Source organism: Hypanus sabinus, chromosome 5, assembly GCF_030144855.1.
Source record: "Hypanus sabinus isolate sHypSab1 chromosome 5, sHypSab1.hap1, whole genome shotgun sequence".
Classification (NCBI taxonomy): Eukaryota; Metazoa; Chordata; class Chondrichthyes; order Myliobatiformes; family Dasyatidae; genus Hypanus; species Hypanus sabinus.
In genome coordinates this window covers 75379422-75400505 of record NC_082710.1, presented here as the reverse complement: position 1 = coordinate 75400505, position 21084 = coordinate 75379422, and the positions used below count along the sequence as shown (strand labels likewise).

The window sequence follows — 21084 nt, the reverse complement described above, 5'->3', positions numbered from 1 at the left end:
CATAGAATCTGTACCCTCAGAATTTCACCTTTAAATGACCTCCATCTCTCTATTACATCCTTCCCATAAAACAAATTGTCCCAATCCACTCCTTCTAAATCCTTATCTTGTATTTCCCTACAATGTTACATTAGGCTGTTACACATCTATTGTCAGATATTGTTGTGGTGTTGGAGGTTGCGTTCAAGAAAACAATGAAATACCCCGCTGCCGCAACCATTTGTTCCTGCACGTCATGACAGCGGTTTTAAAAATAGCCGGTTACCCCGTACACACTATGCCGGATATTAGGCAATTTCAGATTTATTCACTCTGGAGAGCATTTCTGAAAATTTCCGTTTTCAGGGGAGGAAAACACCATTTCAGTGTGGACGGAGGGTCAAAACGAAGGGAAAAACCTTTGGTTACGGATTCATCCGGTCTAGTGTGGACATAGCCTGAGTCTGTGCCCTCTTGTCCTAGACACCCCACTAAGGGAAACATCCTTTCCACATCTACTCTGTCTTCTAGGCCTTTCAACATTTGAAAGGTTTTAATGACCACAAACTCCCTCTAAATTCCAGCGAATACAGACCTAGAGCTATTAAACGTTTCTCGTATGATAACCCTTTCATTCCCGAGATCATCTCCAATGCCAGCACATCTTTGATGAGGAGCACAGAACTATTTATAATACTCAAGGTGAGGCCTCACCAGTGCCTTATAAAGTCTCAGCATCACATCTCTACTCTTGTATTTTAGACCTCCTGAAATGAATGCTAATATTGCATTTCCCTTCCTCACCACAGACTCTAGCTGCAAGTTAACCTTCAGGGTGTTCTGCACAAGGACTCCCAAGTCCCTTTGCATCTCAGATTTTTAGATTTACTCCCCATTTAGAAAACAGTCTGCACATTTATTTTTTTCTACCAAAGTGCATGACCATGCATTTTTCAACACTGTATTTCATTTGCCACTTTACCTATTCTCCTATTCTTACCTTCTGCATTCCACCTGTTTCCTCAACACCACCTGCTCCTCCACCAATCTTCGTATCATCTGCAAACTTGGCAACAAAGCCATCTTATTCCATCATGGATATACAGCATAAAAAGAAGTGGTCCCGACCCCTGCGAAACACTACTAGTCACTGCCAGCCAACCAGAAAAGGATCCTTTTATTCCAACTTGCTGCCTCCTACCAATCAGCCAATGCTCTAACCATGCCAGTAACTTTACTGTAATACTTGATAAGTAGCTGTGTGTTGCACCTTGTCAAAGGCCTTCTGAAAGTCCAAATATACAACATCCACTGAATCCCTTTATCTATCCTACTTGTAATCTCCTCAAAGAATTCCAACAGATCCGTCAGGCAAGATTTTCCCTTAAGGAAACCATGCTGACTTTGTCCTATCTTATCCTGTGTCATCAAGTACTCCATAACCTCATCTTTAATAATCAACTCCAACCTCTTCCCAACCACTGAGGTCAGACTAATGGGTATATAATTTTCTTTCTGCTGCCTTCATCCTTTCTTAAAGAGTGGGTGACATTTGCTATTTTCTAGTCCTCCAGCTCCATGCCAGAGTCCAATGATTTTTGAAAGATCATTACTAATGCCACCACAATCTCCAATGCTAACTCTTTCAGAACCCTAGGTTGCAGTTCATCTGGTCTGAGTGACTTATGTACCCATAGGTCTTCTAAGGTTTTTTGCATCCCTTCTCACTTGTAATAATAACTGCACTCATTTCTCTTCCCTCACACCCTTCAACATCTGGCACACTGTTAGTGTCTTCCACAGTAAAAACTGATGCAAAATACTTAATTTAGTTCATCTGCCATCTCCTTGTCCCGTTATTATTTCTCCGGCCCCATTTTCTAGCGGTCCTATAGTCCACTCTCAGCTCTCATATTTTTTTTATGTATTTGAAAAAGCTTTTACTATCCACTTTGATATTGTTTGCTAGCTTGCTTTCATATTTCACCTTTGCCCTCCTATTGATTCTTTCAGTTACTCTGTAGGGTTTAAACGCTTCCTAATCCTGTCTCCCATAAATTTTTGCATTGTTGTATGCCCTCTCTTTTGCTTTTACAAAAGCTTTGACTTCCACTGTCAGTCAGTTATACTATTTTGCCATTTGAGTATGTGTTTCTGGAATACATGCACCTGCACCTTCTCCATTTTCCCCAGAAACTCACAATATTGCTACTCTGCTGTCATCCCTGCCAGTATGTCCTAATTTGTCCAGCTCCTCTCTCATACCACTGTAATTTCCATTACTCCACTGAAAAACTGCTATGTCAGACTTCACTTCCTCCCTATGAAATAGCAAGCTGACTAAGTCATATTCTGATCACTGCCTCCTAAGGGTTCTTTTTACCTTAAGCTCCCTAATCACCTCTGGTTCATTACATAACACCCAATCCAGTATAGCTGATCTCCCAGTAGGATTAACTACTCTTAAAAAGCCTTCAACAAACTGTCTTGACATCTACTATCAACCTTATTCTCCCAATCCACCTGCATGTTGAAATCTCCCATGACTATCATAACATTGCCCTTTTGACACACCTTTTCCCACTATTGGGAAAATTTCCCACTATTGACACACTATTTCCCACTGTAATCTGTGGTTCACCTCCCAGCTGTTAAGAAGCCAATATAGGTTCTTGATTAGCCAGGGCATCAAAGGGTATAGGGTAAGGCAGGGGAGTGGGGATGACTGGAAGAATTGGATCAGCATATGGTGAATGGCAGAGCAGACTCAATGGGCTGATTGGCTCCTATATCTTATGGTGTCATACAAGTGCCATCAGGGTTCTTTTACCCTTGCAGTTTCTTAACTCAACAAACATGGATTTAACATCCTTCTATTGATTTGATGCAAAACTTTACCAGCAGAGCAACGCCACCTCCTCAGTCTTAGCCGAGGGATAAGTCGCTATCTTCTGTGTTTATATTATGGTGTTCTTTATCTTTCAAGTCTTTTGTGCTGCATTGAATCCAGAGTAACGACTACTTCGTTTCCCTTTACACTTGTGTACAGGAAATTACATTAAATCTTGAATTTCTTGGATCTTAAGGCCAACATTTTCTGTCAAGGTAAAAGCCCGATGCATAAGTATAGGGAACCTTGTATGTTGAGGGATATTGAGAAGTGGATAAAGAGAAAAAAGTAATTGACAGGAATAGGAAAGCAATGGCAGGAGATGCCTAGCAAGAGAGTAGCGAGGCGGCAATTAAATAAAAAATTAAGACGACAAAGGCAGCTCACACAAAAAAAAGCACTGGCAGACAGTATTAAAATAGATCAGATGGTATTTGATAGGTATAATAAGGGCAAAAGAATAACCAGGGAAAAAAGGCCCCTTAAAAACTACATGGACAATCTGTGAATGGAGGCAAAGGTGCAGGTGCAGTAGTAGTAATGAATGCCTTTCATTATTATTCAAAATAAAATAGACTTAGCAGTGGAGAAGTCCAGTGTAGGTCTCCATAAAGAGGAGGCACTTGAGATCTTTAGTAGGTTTAAAGGTAGATTAGTCCCCAGAAATGAATGGGATTTATCCAAAGTTGCTATGAATGGCAAGCAGAAAGATTGCTGTGGTTATCGGTGGGATTTCAGAATCTTTGCTGGTTTGTAAGTGAGCTGTCAGATGAATGATACAGGAAGGCCTCCTTTTTCAAAGCAGGCAGCAGGGCAAAGCCTACTAACTATACCCATGAACCCAAAGTCATTGGTAGGGAAAATATTATAAATAATATAATTGGCAGAAGGATTAACAATCATTTGGAACAGCAGGGACCAAACTTATATTGCAAGCATTGTTTTGTCAAAGGCAATCCTGTATGACCAATCAGAATAAACTGGAGAGGTAACAAAATGTATTAATGACAGCAGGGCAATAGCTGTGATCACGTGGACTCGTCTCACATGGGAAACCAAGTCAAAAGGTTAGGGCCTATGGGATCCAAAATAAGCTGGCAAATTGGATCCAACTGGCTTGGCAATAGGAAACAGAGGGTCATGGTAGTGGGGTGTTTTGGGATTGAATGAGTCCCACAAAGATTAGTGCATAAACCATTGTTGTTTGCAATATACTTGAATGACTACAGATGTAGGAAATATTGGCAAGTTCACAACTGGCATGAAGATAGGCAAAGCTGTTAATAGTATGGAAGGTGGTCTTAGCTTCTGGTGATGTGTTGAGTGAAATGGGCTATGAAAATAGCAGATAGTTTAATCCAGACAAATGTGAGGTGTTGCAAGTACTATGAATTATAGTGTCTCTGGGAGATTTGGGGAAACAGAGCAACCTAGATAAAACGTTCATAGATGGATTTGCAGACAGATGTAGTTAAGAAAGCATACAAGACTCTGTCCTTCATTAGGGCAGCAAATACTGAAGTACAAACTGTGTTTTTTTGCCAGAGCTCAGCAGGAGCATTTCTGGAAAGATGTGTGTGCTAGAGTGGATGTAAAGGGCATTGGTAAGGATTGTGCAGTATGAGCACAGATTGAACAAGCAATTTTAGAAACATACTGACTCCCATGCCTATCTTGACTATACCTCTTTCCAATGTGTTTCCCTTTATTCAGTCCCTTTGTTAACACCATATCTGTTCCCAGGATGAGGATTTCCTTTTCAGAACATCAGAGATGTCCTCCTCCTTCAAAGAATGGTTTCCCTTCCTCCACCATTGATGATGCCCTCACCTGCATCTCCTCCATTTCTCCATCATCCACCCTCACCAACCAGCCCTCGAGTCTCCACACCCAATACATTATTCGCTGTAACTTTTGCCATCTTCAATGGACCCTACCACCAAATACATCTTTACCACCCTCCCACCCGTAATTCTCTGCTTTCTACAGGGATTGTTCCCTCCGTGATTCCTTTGTCCATTCATCCCTCGCCTCTAATCTCCCTCCTGGCACTTATTCCTGAATGGCCAAAGTGCTACATCTGCCCATTCACCTCCCCCTTCCCCTATATTCAGGCCCCAAACAATCCTTTCAGGTGAGTCAACACTTCACTTCCAAATCTGTTGGGGCCACCTACTGTATCCGGTGGTCCCAATGCAGCCCAATACACTGGTGAGACGCAACGTAGATTAAGGGAGCAACTTTGCTCCAACTGCATAAAAACAGAATTTTCCAATGGCCAATCATTTTAATTCCAATCCCCATTCCAGTCTGTTGGTCCATAGCCTCCTCAACTGCCATGATGAGCCACTCTCAGGTTGCTAGAGCAACACCTCATATTTCATCCCAATATTTCTCCGACCTGATGGTATGAAGACTGCTTTCTCAAACTTCTGGTAATTTTTTCCCATCCCCCTTCCCCTCTTCTTTAATTCCCCAGTCTGGCTGCCCTCTTATCCCTTCTTCTCATCTGCCTATCATCTCCTTTCCTTTCTCCCATGCTTCACTATCCTCTCCTATTAGATTCCTTCTTCTTCAGCTCTTTACCATTCCCACCTATCAGCTCCAAGCATCTTACTTCATCCCCCACCCTCACCCACCTGGCTTCACCCATTACCTTCTAGCTTGTTCTCCTTCCCCTCCTCCCACCTTCTTATTCAGGCTTCTTCCCCCTCTTTTCCTGATGAACAGATTTGCTCCAAAATGTTAACTGTTTATTCATTTGCATGGATGCTGCATAACTTGCCAAGTTCCTCCAACATTTTGTGTGTCTTGCTCTAGATTTCCAGCATCTGCAGAGTCTCTTGTTTTATACTGAAGAAGCTAGATCTGGTCTCCCTAGAAATGATAAGGTTAAGAGGAGACTTGACCGAGGTAAATAATGAACATTACAGTTGAATATACTGTAGGAAACCTTTCCCCATAAAAAATAGAAAGGGCAGGATAGAACAGGGTGAAGTTTGTGTACACCTGTGTTTCTCAGAGGGTTCAAGGGGGCCCATCCAGATGATGGAAAGTTCCTGCAATGCATTGCCTGAGAATGTGGCTGAAGCCGAGTCACTGACAGTATTTAAGTGTACTAGATGAGCACTTGAATCATCTAGGTATAAACTATCATGGGCCAAGTGCTAGGAGTTGCGATAAATAAATTAATTGATTGATTTATTCATTGAGATACAGTGTAAAATAGGCTCTTTGAACGGCACCACCCAGCAATCACCTCATCTATTCCTAGCCTAATCACGGGACAAGTTACAATGACTGAATAACCTACCAATCAGTACGTCTTTGGACTGAGAGATAACCGGAGCACCCAGTCATGAGGAGAATGTACAAAGCCCTTAGAGGCAGCGGCAGCAATTGAAGTCAGGTCGACTGTACTATAAAGCATTGTGTCAACCACTATGTTACAGTACCATGAAGATGCCCACTAGTCAGCATGAATAGTTTGTTTCCAAGCTATATGATTCTATGGTTCTATTAAATATTTGTTAGAGACAACTAAAACACAATACAAGTCTTTCTTCTTCATAACTGTTAAGTTAACTAAGCAGAAAAGCTATTTGTATTCACAAATAGATATCTTAACTGTCACCCTTTTTGATTAGCAAAGGGTAGCAAATCATATGATGTCAACTGCAGGAATGAATAGGAACTTAAAAAAGTCAAGATAAACTGGAAAAAAAACATTAATCAACTGACTCTTCCTTTAAGAACAGATTAAGTTCCGATTAACTTCTGCATGCTGAAATTAGTTGTTCCCAAAAAGTATAACAGGCAAAATGGTCACCAGAATTTCCTCCAAGTGCTCTCCTGATAATACTGCAAGTTTTAAATTCCAATCGAACCTGCAAATATGAAGGTCCCAAGTTCATTCTTGCATCGAACTACTACACATAGGATTATAAAAGCTTCTACATTCAATTTAAAAGGAAATATTAGAGAATTCTTTCTTTAACTTCTATCTGATAGCCTGTGCTAGTTACAGCATAGTTATGGGTATTGCATTAGGAGGTGATCTATGTTAACTGTGAGAAATTTTGACAGTAGTGAACAGCAAATCAGAAACAAGCTGATAGAAAACACTTGGTACTTCTAGAATTATATTTCATGTTGGGAGTGGGTAGATGAGAGAGGAGAGGTAACAAAGAAATGAATCTCTCTAAACATGCATCATTTTAAAAAAATAATTCAGTTTATAACTGAACTGCTTTTCACTGATTGTTTCAGGGAGAAATTATTTGTCAGAATATTATTATTTGTGCATTAATAAGATAGATAATCATGATGTGAAGGGCATTTTATTTTCTTATGGAAAAAAAAATCAATAATGTCCAAATCAAAATAAAATCTAAGGCTTATACATAAATGTTGCTGAGCCTTCAACACCTTAAACATAATGAAATTTTTTTATACAATATGCCAGAACAGGAATTCATTAAAATACCTGATATCTGTGATGATGACGAGATGCTCACAATCACCTTGGTGACAATACAAGTATGGATAACCAACTTTAATACACATTTCATTGAAAGTGTAGTCCTCCATTTTAGCTGTATGAAACTTGCCATAACCTCTGTCATGAGACTCTACCCAGTCAATAATGGTCCTAAAGAAAGAAAGTATAATCACTATAATCAAGAACTTGTTGCTTTTTAAAATGAGGGCAGCTATATTTAACCAACTGCAAGATGCTTTCATCCAAAGGAGTTGCTGGTTTGCAATCAGTTATGAAGCAAAGGCACTTTCAAATGACCAAACACATTTCCCACAAAAACCTAATTATCTATGGTAACAACTTTCACTTTCCAGGCACTTGGTATCAGCTGTCAGTGTCTCAGATATCCAGAAGTTAACTGCACAGTCAAGCACATTATAAATAATTCAGAGGAAATAAGAAGGCAATTTTTAAACATAAAGCATTGTGTAATGCATTAAATCCGAACACATTAAATGTTCTGATGTTAAAAATGGAAAATTAAAAGTTGTAATTTTATTCATAAAAAATTCACATAATTCTTTAGACCTCCCTGAATGTTTGTTAAACAACATTTATGATAAAGGAAATCATTAAAAACTGATAAGGGCTCTATATTATGTGATGCACATTTGCATAATATTTTACAGTGGGACTGTTAACAGATTAAATTTTTGCTAGGTCAACTGATTTCAGCATCATTACAAAGTAATTAATATGAACACACTGGTAGCTTTGCTGTCAATACTACTACAAAATCAGTACAATTATGATGATTCTAATGGAAATTAGAATCGGACAGAATGAAAATGGCACTAGACTGCAACTTCTTCGAGCTCATCTACAGAAACAGTTTATTTCCATCTTTAATGTCTCTTTTATTCTTTTTCAAGGGGGATGGGGATCTGTAGAAGACCCTAACCTACAGGCACACTCAAACAGCGGTTCTTTGCGATGAAGGGACCCACTCTCGGGGCTTGGCAATTGGCCATTTATCGATATCCCAAGAACGTAACCTAGAAGACGAGTGTGCTGAGGGTTCTGAGGTTTTGCAGCCCTGGGGACTGCTGATTCTATGGCAGAGCCGCCAAATGAAGCATCGCAGGAGAAAACGGAACATCAGATCAGCTGTCAGGGGCTCCGTACTCAGATCATTCTCTCTCTCTCATTGGTGGGGGAAGAGCTTGTTGTCGATTCTCAAGTCAGAGATTTGGGGTTAAAAAAACACAATGCAGCAGACTTTTACACCATAAATCAGTGAGTTGTTTAGTTTATGTCTCCCCTCTTGCTGATGGACACCAAAGAGAGCCTGAGGTATGTTGATTGATAGGTGAAGGATTATTTTTTGTTGTACCGCAGATCATGGTCTTTCTTGGGGTCTTTACTTTTGCTTGATTGGTGGATGAAGGGCGCTGATGCTTTTTGCAGAAGTAAGTGGGGAGGGGAAGGTCAATGCTTGCTGCTGCTTGTGTATGGGATGAGGGAAGTAGGGGAGGCTTTGGGGTTCTAACATTTTTACTATCATTTGTTCTTTGGGGCATTCTGTTTTTGTGGATATCTGAAGAACAAGAATTTCAGGTTGCATATTGTACACATTCTCTAATACTAAATGGAACAAATGAAATTGTAACCATAAATTCAGTTTTCTGAATCATCAAAAAGAGGTTGTGAAGATTGACTGTGCATATTCCAGATATCCTAGTCAATACTTAACCATCATTACATTTTTTAAAAAAATACTGATGCTCAAATTGCCAAACTCTGTGGAATTCTCCTGTGCAAGACCAATATTATTTTTTTGCCTAGGACTGTTGGACGACAGAATTGGATGCAATTACTTTTAAAATGAATTTCATGGTGACTGCATTTAATTAAATCACTTAAACTACCAATATCTCATAAATGACTGAGTGCAAGGGAGCATATTAATTTTTTCCCTACATTTCCTCATATACTTAAAATTCTGACACTATTCAGTGTATCTAACATTTCTTCTTGATAAAGGGCCTTGGCCCAAAATGTTGGCTGCTTAATTCCCTCCATTAATGCTGCTTGACTTGTTGAGGTCCTCCAGCAGTTTTCTGTGTTGCTCAATATTTTGTACATCCCTTTCAAAATTCACTACACAACTAGATTAGTCTACAAATATTACACTTGGATGCACTGGACTTATCAATTCCTTAAAAAGCAGATTGATGCAAAAAAAATAGGTCAGAAGTAGCTCATTTAGAACTTGAGCAAACTAAATCACAGATTTGTTATAAATGACATGATTTGATTGTACATTCATACTATAGAAGCAATTATTGCAATTGATACCTGCTCAGATCTCTACATTCAGGATATCTCAAGTCATTATAGAAGGTTTCTTCAAAGAAGAAATATGCTGATTTATACAAGTCCTATTTAAAAAGAAAATTTTGATCATTATGTAGCAACCAACATAGTAACTGAAATGACTAAGCTTCTTGCTAACAAAGTTCAAAAACAGCTACAGAATAATATTGCACAGAAATAGGCCCTTAGAACCAACTGATCAAGACCAAACACGATACAGGTATGCATCGCTTAGTGTCCACGATACCTTCTGTGAAATTGGACGTTATATGATTTGGATGTTGTGTGAATACCATATTATATATTTTGCCTCTCGCTGCTGCTATCACTAGGAGTGGTTTTGCTGTGTTTGAAAGCCATGATGCACTTTACTATAGTATTTCTGAAAGCAAATTAAACAGATAACGCTACTACACTCAAGAGACGTGCCATACACGAGATTGGTTACATCCGCTATGTCACGTTCTCCGATTGGGACTACAGACACATATGCAATGGGATGTTGTCCCAATGGATGTTAAGCGGCAGACATCTGTATCCCCTATGCTAGTCCCGGTTCCCTGGTTAGGCCCAGAAACATCCAAGTCAATCCCATACCCATCAATGCCTCTTAAATGCAGCAATTATTCCCACTCACCCACTTCTTTTGACAGCTCATTCCAGGTACTCATTACCCTCTATATAAAGTTACCTCTCAGGTCCCTTTAAAAGCTTTCCCCTCCAGTTTTAGACTTTACAGCCCTGGGGAAAGGACCATATCTAAACCATCCACCATATCTAAACGCCTCATGATTTTAAACTTCTATGAGGTCAGATCTCATTCTCCTATGCTCTAAGGAGTGAAGGTCCACTGTGGCCAACCCCTCCAAATAACTTAGGCCCTCTTGTCCAAGCAGCATCCTCATAAACCCCTTCTCTACCCTCTTCAGCTTGACAATGTCTTTCCTAGAAACACAGAAAACCTACAGCACAATACAGGCCCTTCGGCACACAATGCTATATTTAACCAACTGCAAGATGCTTTTCATCCAAAGGAGTTGCTGGTTTGCAATCAGTTAGAAATTACCTAGGGTTACCCATAGCCCTCTATTTTTCTAAGCTCCATGTGCCTACCCAGGAGTCTCTTAAAATACCCTATTGAATCCACCTCCACTACTGCCGCCAGCAGCCCATTCCACGCACTCACCACTCTCTGTGTAAAAAACTGACCCGACATCTCTGTACCTGCTTCCAAGCACCTGTGCCCTCTCATGATAGCCATTTCAGCCCTGTGAAAAAGGCTCTGACTATCTACATGATCAATGCCTCTCATCATCTTATACAACTCTATCAGGTCACCTCTCATCCTCCATCGCTCCAGGGAGAAAAGGTCAAGTTCACTCAACCTGTTTTCGTAAGGCGTGTTCCCCAATCCAGGCAACATCCTTGTAAATCTCTTCTGCAACCTTTCTATGGTTTCCACATCATTTTGTTTATAATTTATTTTTTTACTGAAGTTCATCATCAAACATTTCCGTAAGATGTATTTCAGACATTGTACATATATATCATATAATCATATATATCACAAATGTCCACAATTTATCTGAGATATACACTTATAGAAAAGAGTGGAAAGGAAAAAAAAAGCAAAAGGAAATAACTATGTACAAGTAGGGAGTGATTTTTTTTTACAACAGATTCATTGATTTGTGAAAATAGAATAAGGCCTATGAGGCATTATGTAGTTAAACCATTTTTCCCAGTATGAATCAATTTGTTCCAAATTGGATAAAATTCTCTTACGTTTGATTGGATTTAATAGCCCATTGACATTAAAAGTAATGAATTTTACCTTGTCCTTAGTCATCTGTATTTATCTGTCAATGTATCATTGAAATTAGAATAAAACTTAATTGATCTACTCCCTGAACAAATAAGAACCAAGAAACGCAAATAATAACAAAAATGGCAACGAACGTGTGATTCCAAGGCTGAGGTCTCTAGTAGATGACCCAGCGTTGAGCTAGACAAAATGTCTAGCTGTGGGGGGATAACCCCTCCTACTTGTGAGTTGAGGGCCCCCAATGCAGTATTCATAAAAGTCAGAGAACAAATCCATTACACAGAAAAGATTTCCGTGTACTCCTCCTATATATATATATATACACGCACGCACGCGCACACACACACACACACACACACACACACACACACACATTACACATATATATATATTCTTATTTTGGTGAGGAAAAAGGAGTAAGTGAGTGAATAAAGAACAACAACTAAGTAATATAAAATCCACATTATAATAAGTATTTCTTGAGATAGGTATATCACCGTCTACTTTTGCTTCTGTTTAGCTTCTCAACATTTTTAAAGTTAAACAAACCTTATGGCTCTTCTGAAGGGGGTGAGGACTGTCTTTAGGAAACTCTCGGTCTCTTCCTGATATGTTTCTCTCGGCCTCCTCAATTCTCGCACTATTTCCCAAGCAGAGGGGGATAATTCCTCAGTCAGGCTTTTCTTCGTTTTGGTCACGCTGACAGGCAACCCTCTGGCCTTCATGTCTGTAGTCACCTCTTCCACTGCCTGGTACAACCGCGTCCCATTGTCATAAAACACTTGAAGTTTAGCAGGGTACGGAGTTTGAAATGTAATCTTATTTTGCTTTTGTACTCGCTTTACTTCAGAGTATTCTTTGCGTTTCTGGAGGACTGTGGGGAGGGGGGAGGTAATCTTGGTTGAAGTATATTAATTCGTTGAAAAACACTTTCTTCTTACCCCAGGCCCTTCACAGAATCTCCGCCTTGGTGCTGTACCGAAGGAATTTAATTATTATTGAGCGTGGCTTTCTATCTTGGGTAGGTTTCGGGACTAACGCGCGGTGGGCTCTTTCGACTTCCAGCTTCATAGCTGAGGGAATATCCAGTACGTTCTGCAGTAACTTTCCAACAAACTCCATCATAGACGAGCCCTCCGCTCCTTCGGGATCGTTGTAGATTCTGATATTTTTCCGCCGTGATCTTCCCTCCTGGTCACGCAGTTTACCTTCTTGGTGATGTAATATTTTTATTGTCTTGCTCAGTATCCGTTCCACATTTAGAACGCGATCTTCCATCTTCTCAATTCGAGTCTCTGCCACTGCTATTTTTTGATTAACACTGGCGAGCTCTGACTTAATATCACGGAGCTGCTGCTTTATTTCTTTCTGGATCTCCATTATTTCTTTCAGGATTTCGAAGATATTCGCTGCTTTGCCTCAGCGAGGCCCAGCAGTCACCTCGCTAGGACGCAGTCGGGTAGGAGAGACACTTGCTGCACTCCTCTCGGCCGCAGGCTCCGCAGTGTCGCTTTTTTTATTTCCGTTCTTTTTCCCCATTCTTGCCCCTCTTTTCAGTTCAAATATTTTTCAAAAAATATTATATTTGATGGGTTAATGCGGCTTAATATGCGTTTTTCTTAAGGAGCTAGTGACTTATGCTACCATTCTCGACGATGACGTCACCACAACCTCGGTTTCCACATCCTTCCTATAATGAGGCAACCAGAACTGAACACAGTACTCCAAGTGGGGTCTGATCAGGGTCTTATATATCTGCAACATTACCTCTCAGCTCCTAAACTCAATCCCACGGTTGATGAAGGCTTCTTAATGACAAGAGTCAACCTGCGCAGCAGCTTTGAGTGTCCTATGGACTCAGACCCCACAATCTCTCAGATTCTCCACACTGCCGAGTCTTACCATTAATACTATATTCTGCCATCATATTTGACCTACCAAGATAAACACTTATCTGGGTTGAACTTCATCTGCCACTTCTCAGTCCAGTTTTGTATCATATCGATGTCCTATTGTAACCTGACAGCCCTCCACAACATCCCCAACGTTTGTGTCATCAGCAAATTTACTAACCCATCCTTCCACTTCCTCATCCAAGTCATTTATAAAAATCACGAAGAGAAGGGGTCCCAGAACTGATCTTAACACAGTATGACATACACTCAGTGGCTACTTTATCCTCTGAACGTTCTTATTACAAGCCATTTTCGCCCAGAATAGATGCTCATGAGATGATTTTTTTTTTTGTTTCCTGTGCCATCCTCTGTAAGCTTTAGAGACCGCTATGCATGAAAATCCCAGGCCAGCAGTTGAGATACACAAACTAACCTGTCTGGCACCATTAATCATTCCACAGTCAAAGTCACTTAGATCACATATCTCCCCATTCTGATGTTCGCTCTGAACAACAACTGAACACTTTGACCACATCTGCATGTTTTTATGCATTGAGTTACTGCCACATGATTGGCTGATTAGATATTTGCATTATCATTACCTAACCCTGATGTACCCAATAAAGTGGCCACAGAGTGTAAACTGCACATAATATTCTAAGTGTGCATCAATGACTTGTATAACGGCAACATAAAATTCCTACTTCTCAACAGGATGCCCTGGCTTAAGACAGCATGCCAAATGTCTTTGTCACCACACTTCCATAGATGCTTTCCATGAATTGTGGACTTATACTCAAAATTCAAAAGCACATTTGTTATCACAGTATGTATACCTTATACAATCTTGAGATTCATCTTCTTGCAGGCAGTCTCAAAACAAGAAAACAACAGAATTCACAAAAAAAAAGCCACATCACAAAGACAACCAAACATCCAATGTGCGAAAAAGGACAACAGCGCAAACATTAAAAAAAAACTAACTATCCACAGAACATGAACTGCAGAGTCCCTGACACGTAATTAGTTCAGGGCTGAGGTGAGTGCCAATGGCCGTAGGCCACGGCTGCAGAGTCAGTACAGCGTGAGGCAAATAAAGCCTCATGGAGTAGTAAGCAGAACACTGGTTCATCCTTTGCTCTCAGCCTTGATGCCTTAATCTTTTTTTATCTGGCTTGGTGCCAAACATTGGTTCGTTATCTGCTCTCAGACCAGGACTTGCCATTTCAATCTGGCTCCAGAAATGTACTCCAGCAATGGCTGTTGCAGTCGTATCTGCATTCTTGAGAGTCCAATTTGCTGAAACCTTCAGGATACCACAAAAACACCAGGTTCAAAAGCACACCTCCAAATGGGAAATTACCAGCTGCAGGTTGTAGTGATTGTAGTCCCAGAAATGTATATTTGGTAGATTTGTTAGCTGCCTGCAAAGTGTTGCCACATCTCTCCAGCACTATCTTTTCAGACCTCAGGTCCCTTTTTGCCACAACACTCATCAGTGCCCTGCCATTCATCTTACAGGTTCTACCCTGGTTTGAAAATAGAAAATGCATCACCTGTTATCCAAGCTGAAAACCATGTCATTCATTAGCCCATCTCTCTGATTGATCAAGAACTCTTTACAGTTCCCTGCATCACTATCACTAAGAGCCCCCAAATTTAGTATCATCAGCAATCTTGCTAAATGTACTATATACATTCACGACCAAAACATTTACATAAATAATAACAGAGGACCCTGCAGTGACCCCTGGGGCACCCCACTAGCACAAGCCTCCCATTGGGGAATCAAACTTCAGCCATAACCCTCAGCTTCCCATCATTACACCAAATATTAATCCACCTCGCAAACTCCCCCAAATCCCCTAAGATCAGCTTGCCATACTAAACCTTGACAAAGGCCTTTATAAAGTCTATAGAGACAACATCCTCTGTGCGACCTTCATATATTCCCTTACATACCTCACTGAAATACTCCAAAAGATTTGTCAGACATGAATTCCCATGCACAAAACCATGATGACTGATCCTTGCCTTGGTTCGTTACAGTTGTGATAGTCTGGAGCGGTAATGGGGACAGGCTCCCACTACCTATTAAATGCTTCCAATGGCAAGCGACTCAAATAGCCTCTGACAGTCCAGCTCCTGGCCTTCACATGTGGCTTAGCTACTAAGAAAGGAGAAGAGGCAAAGGTGGGCCACTGGTGCCTTAAAACCAGTCGCTTTGGGCAGATGGGGCTTGTCAGCTGAGGATGGCAGTTCATCTAGGATAAATAGAACTCTGATCTCAAACCTCTGCTGCCTAGTGGCTATACCCACTCATGGGATAGGATTTGAGAATAAACCCCAAGGGAAAAATCCCTAAGTCCCTAAGGCAGTCCTTAGGCATGCTGCTGGTGCCAAATTGTATTGGTCTCTGATTAGGTTCATCAGATGTGTGGAGAGGGAGAGCTTGCTCTCCACATCGTACTACAGTGGCTTACATATTTATTCATTTATTATTTTCATTTTATTTATTTTTTCTCTTCTATATTATGTATTGCATTGAACAGCTGCTGCTGCTAAGTTAATAAATTTTACGTCACATGCAAGGGATAAATAACTGCAACAATTTTACATGCCTCCTTGTTTGGAACTTGATCGTACATTTCCCTTCAGTTTTTACATTTTGAGTCTAAAGTAAGAGAAACATACCTTGCTAATATGTTCTGGAGCTAGATCTGGTGTGTTGCTGCACTCTCCACCAATCTGAAGATCACTGACACATGAAATAGCGTCCCTCAGTTCTGTAAGTTTCTGACTACCCAGAACAAGCATGGTATGATGGGGTTTCTTCTCTCTGTGCTGTCAGAAAATAAATCAAATATTTCAGCTGAATTACAGTATCTTCAAACACCCCATGTCCCCAGTGATCTGCTGATCACAGTAAGTACTCCGGGATCTCCACTAAATGATCAAGTCTCAGCTCATGGTGACAATAGGGTACAAAATTCAATCTCAGTATTCAGCAGTAGTTGTACAGTACCACAAATGTAAATGTTAATTTGGATGTACTGTATAAAACCAAACATCATCACAAGTGTTATTCATGTAACATTTTTAAAGTCTATTATCAGAAAACTACAGTATATAATTGTAGTATAGAATCATTTAAACTTAAACTGCTAAATTTAAGCTTCTGAATCTCTTCTAATGAAATATTTTCATATAAAGAATACATTTTCCCATTTTCTATTTCAAATAACAAAGTTTCTTCTAAAATAGATTCATTAAATTATCATCTACAGCTATTAGGTAACCCTAAATAATTGCTTGGAAAATACCTGCCAAATTTTGCACTTGACATATGAGCGTTTCCAATCAACAAAAATTAGGCCAATCCACCTATCGAGTCTGCTCCACCATTCCATCATGGCTGATCCCAGGTTCCACACAACCCCATATACCTGTCTTATCGTCATATCCTTTGATGCCCTCACGAAGAAAACTATCGACTTCCACCTTCAATAAACCCACGGACTTGGCGTCCACTGGAGTCTTTGGCAAAGCATTCCACAGATTCACTACCAAAGGAGACATCCTCTCCACATCCATCTATCTAGTCCTTTCAACATTCAGTAGGTTTCAATGAGATCTGTTCCCCCACCCCCCCCAACATTCTTCTAAATTCCAGTGAGTACAGACCCAAAGCTGCCAAACGCTCCTCATACCATGGCATGCAAAAGTTTGGTCACCGCTGGTCAAAATTTCTGTTACTGTGAATAGTTAAGTGAGTAGAAGATGAACTGATCTCCAAAAGTCATAAAGGTAAAGACGAAACATTCTTTTCAACATTTTAAGCAAGATTAGTGTATTATTTTGTTATGTTTTGTACAATTTTAGAGTGAAATAAAGGAACGGAGCACCATGCAGAAGTTTGGGCACCCCAAGATAACTTTTACCAAGGTCTAATTAACTTGTTAGGACTATGGCTTGTTCACAGTCATCATTAGGAAAGGCCAGGTGACGCAAATTTCAAAGCTTTATAAATACCCTGACTCCTCAAACCTGCCACTTTTTTGCCCATTCTTCTACTTTGGTCCAGTTTACATCATCTGGTCCAGCTGACTTATGAACCTGTTGTCCAGTTACGGTAACTTCACATATTTCATGATTTTAATTTGCAGGTTATCATTGGTAAAGAATGGATGTAACTCTGAGACTTTAGAAGGCATTGGTCAGACAACACTTGGAGCATATTGTGTGTGTGTGTGTGTGTGTGGGGGGGGGGGGTTCTCATTGAAACTTTGCCCAGAAGAGTGGATGTGGAGAAGTTGCATCTATTAGTGGAGGAAGTCCAGGACCAGAGGGCACAGCTTCAGAATGGACGGATGTCCATTTAGAACACAGTTGAGGAGGAGTTTATTTAACTAGAGGGTGGGAGGGTGGTGAATCTGTGAAATTAATTGCCATAGACGGCTGAAGAGGCCAAGTCATTGGGTATATTTAAAGCAAAAGTTGATAGGTTCTTGATTAGTAAGGGCAACAAAGGTTAGGGAGAAAAGGAAAAATAGAGTAGAGAGGGATATTTAAACCAATCATGGTTTAATGGCTGAGCAGAGTCGAGAGACCAAATGACTTAATTCTGCTCTTATGTCTTTTAATCTTATGTCTTAATTGCCTATGCATAATGTAATCTTCATAGGAAGTGCAGTGCAGTGCTGAATGCACACACAAAAAAAATTTACAAGACCAGAACTGAAGTTAACAATTCTGATTGAAGTCCTCTCATCATCAACCTAACATAATATTTTTTAGCAGTTTTCTTTGGCTTTTGAACAAGCAAGTTTTCAGCAGACGTGAAAGATTCTCAGGTGCACAATGATCAGTAAAATAGTGTAAATAATACATTTGGGGGTTAATTTATTTTGCACGATTAAAATCAGAAACTCTGATATACAAGAACTAAGTAAGTTAAATATCCTCAATGCTGGTAAATGTAAATGTAAACTGGAGAACTTCATGGTGAAAAAGAATTGGAACATTTTACTTGAAGGCTGTGATGACACAGAGTAAAAAAAACACACTAAAGTGTAATACACTCACTAGCCACTCTATTAGACATTTCCTGTACTTAACTGACCACTGAATGTATGCTTGTGGTCTTCGGCTACTGTTTGACATGTGCGTTCAGAGATGCTCAGCACACCACTCTTGTAACGTGTGGTTATTTGTGCTACTGCTGCCTTTTCTTCCCCAATCTGATGTTTGCTCTGAACAACTGAACTTCTTGACCATGTTCACGTGCTTTTATGCATTGAATTGCTGCCACATGATTGGCTGATTAGATATTTGCATAAACAAGTAGGTGTACAGGTGTACCTGAAAAAGTGGCCACTGAGTGTATAATCACTAGTATTAAATTAAGATAAATGATCCACAGAATACCTTTAATCAGACTCACAAATACAACTTTCGTGTTCTAGCATTTTACAAATGTGCCCGCTTACAAATATTGACATGCACAACAGCTTTGTCTATTATTCATAATTATTAATCAAAACTCTAATAAGCCAGTGGCATGAACCAATAGACTGGAAACCACTGGTTTCGACACGCAAACGCACCTTGGTACATATAACAGGGGAGTACACATTAATAGTTAGGATAATCTCTCCGGCTGGAACCAAATCCTCTGGATTATTGGGCTTCCTTCCCACCGTCCGCATTTCCTGAATTACATAAATAAAAAATCCACATAGTAAACAATGGCACGTTATTCTACAAGTAAATGGAAACATGGAAAATTCTAGTTATATTTTGTCTTTCATTTAAATCACATATACTATATATAGTAACACTGAAGGCCACTTCAATTCTGCCTCACATAATCTTATATTCTAGCTTGCTTGATTTAAAATGCACGAGACTTAACATGAAATTTTTGAAAATTAGTTAAAGATGTTATTTATGGACAGTGATATTGTTCTCACCATTGGTAAAAAAGATGGAAGCCTCAAGAACAGTCTTTATAATTGAGTATCAAAATGAAGGCAAAGAAATCTTTTACTCTTGTGTGAGAAAACTGATCCTGAACACCTAGCACACTTCAATACAATAATGGCTATATAAAAGTGCTCCCTCCAATCATTGTGATAACGGTATTGATAATTTTTTCAGCTTTCTACTGTTTCTGTTAAGCAAATGGATACACTGAAAGACAAACTAGCTGTGGAAGAAAAGCTTCTTGTTCTGGCCTTGTTTCACAATCATAGTCCCTTCTGGCAATCTTCCACCTTGCTATTTACCTCAGAAATTGGGCCTCAATCCCCTCGTTTAGTTTCCAGTCATTCCCAGGTTCCACTAACTACACACACCTGGTTTCCATCAGAAAATGCAGGATTAAAGACCCTGTGATCACAACAAGGAGCTGCCGGTCGACTCTGGTGTGAGTAACCTCGTTTCATGGTTCTCAGGACTGTTAGTTCTAAGTCTGGTATTGCTCCTGGATTCTCTCCCAACCCAGAACTCTGGGTAAAGACTCTCCTGGATACCGATTCCACGCTCGCTACATCAATAATGCCTCCCGACTCTGCCTCTGTGCCCCTGTTCTACACTTGGGTTTGTCCACCGCCACGCTCGTGTAACAAATACAAAACACAGCGGGACTATTGATTACTTATTTAAAAGGTCATCTGTTATAGTCATAGAATACAACAGGGCAGAAACAGGCCTTTTGTCCCAGCTAGTGCGTGCTGAATTATTTATCTGCCTAGTCCCATTGACTTGCAACTGGATCATATCCTTCCATAACCATGCACCTGTCCAAATCTCTCTTAAATGTTGAAATTGAACGTGCATCGACCAATTCTATCAGTTCGTCCCACACCATCACCAACCTGCATAGAGAAAATGCCGCAATGTTCCCCTCAAACATTTCACCTTTCACCCTAACCTATGGCCTCTACTTCTGGTATCTCCCAACCTTAGTGGAGACAGCCTGCTTGCATTTACCTTAACTATATACGTAATAATTTGATATACCTCGATCAAATCTCCCCTTACTCTTCTATGTTCTAGGGCAGGGGTTCCCAACTTTTTATATGCCACAGTCCCCTATCATTAACAGAGGGGTCTGCGGATCCCAGATGAGAACCCCTGCTCCTGGGTGTAGTCCTAACCCATTCAACCCTTCCCTGTTGCTCATGTCCTCAAGTCCTAGCAAACTTGCAAATCCTTGTAAATTTTCTCTGTACCCTTTCAATTTGATTGACGTTTTTCCTGTAGGTTGGTGATAATACTCCAAATTATCTCTCACCAACGTCTGATATAGCTGCAACATATCATCCCAACTCCTGTACTCAAAATTTACATTTATAAAGGGAAATATGCCAAAAGCTTTGTTTACAAACCTATCTACCTGTGATGCCACTTTCAAGGAATGATGGATCTGTATTCCCAGATTTCTCTACTCTCCTGCACTCCTTGGTGCCCTATCACTCACCATGCACGTCCTACCCTGGCTTGTCCTCTCAAAGTGCAACACTTAACACTTGTCGGCATTAAATTCCATCTGCCACGTATCAACTCATTTTTCCATCTGATCCAGATCCTGCTGCAAGTCTTGATAGCCTTCCTCACTATCCATTACACCCCCAAA

The 21084-nt window shown here is 40.1% G+C and overlaps 1 protein-coding gene across 5 annotated transcripts in view; it reads right to left on the bottom strand.

The window, feature by feature from the left end:
* The window catches only part of snapc3 (small nuclear RNA activating complex, polypeptide 3), a 74750-nt gene that overhangs the window by 10954 nt on the left and 42712 nt on the right, over nt 1-21084 (bottom strand). For 3 of the 5 annotated variants that reach the window (XR_009512232.1, XR_009512233.1, XM_059970131.1), the window contains exons 5-8: nt 19052-19156; nt 16140-16289; nt 9708-9790; nt 7356-7520 (exon numbers count right to left, since the gene is read on the bottom strand). Coding sequence is in view for 3 of the 5 variants with exons in the window: in XM_059970131.1 (XP_059826114.1) it covers nt 7356-7520; nt 9708-9790; nt 16140-16289; nt 19052-19156 (503 nt within the window). In the remaining 2 variants the exon portion in view is untranslated. Of the gene's footprint in view, nt 1-6644; nt 6757-7355; nt 7521-9707; nt 9791-16139; nt 16290-19051; nt 19157-21084 lie in introns of those variants that run through there. The other 2 variants (XM_059970133.1, XM_059970132.1) reach the window with 2 other exon arrangements.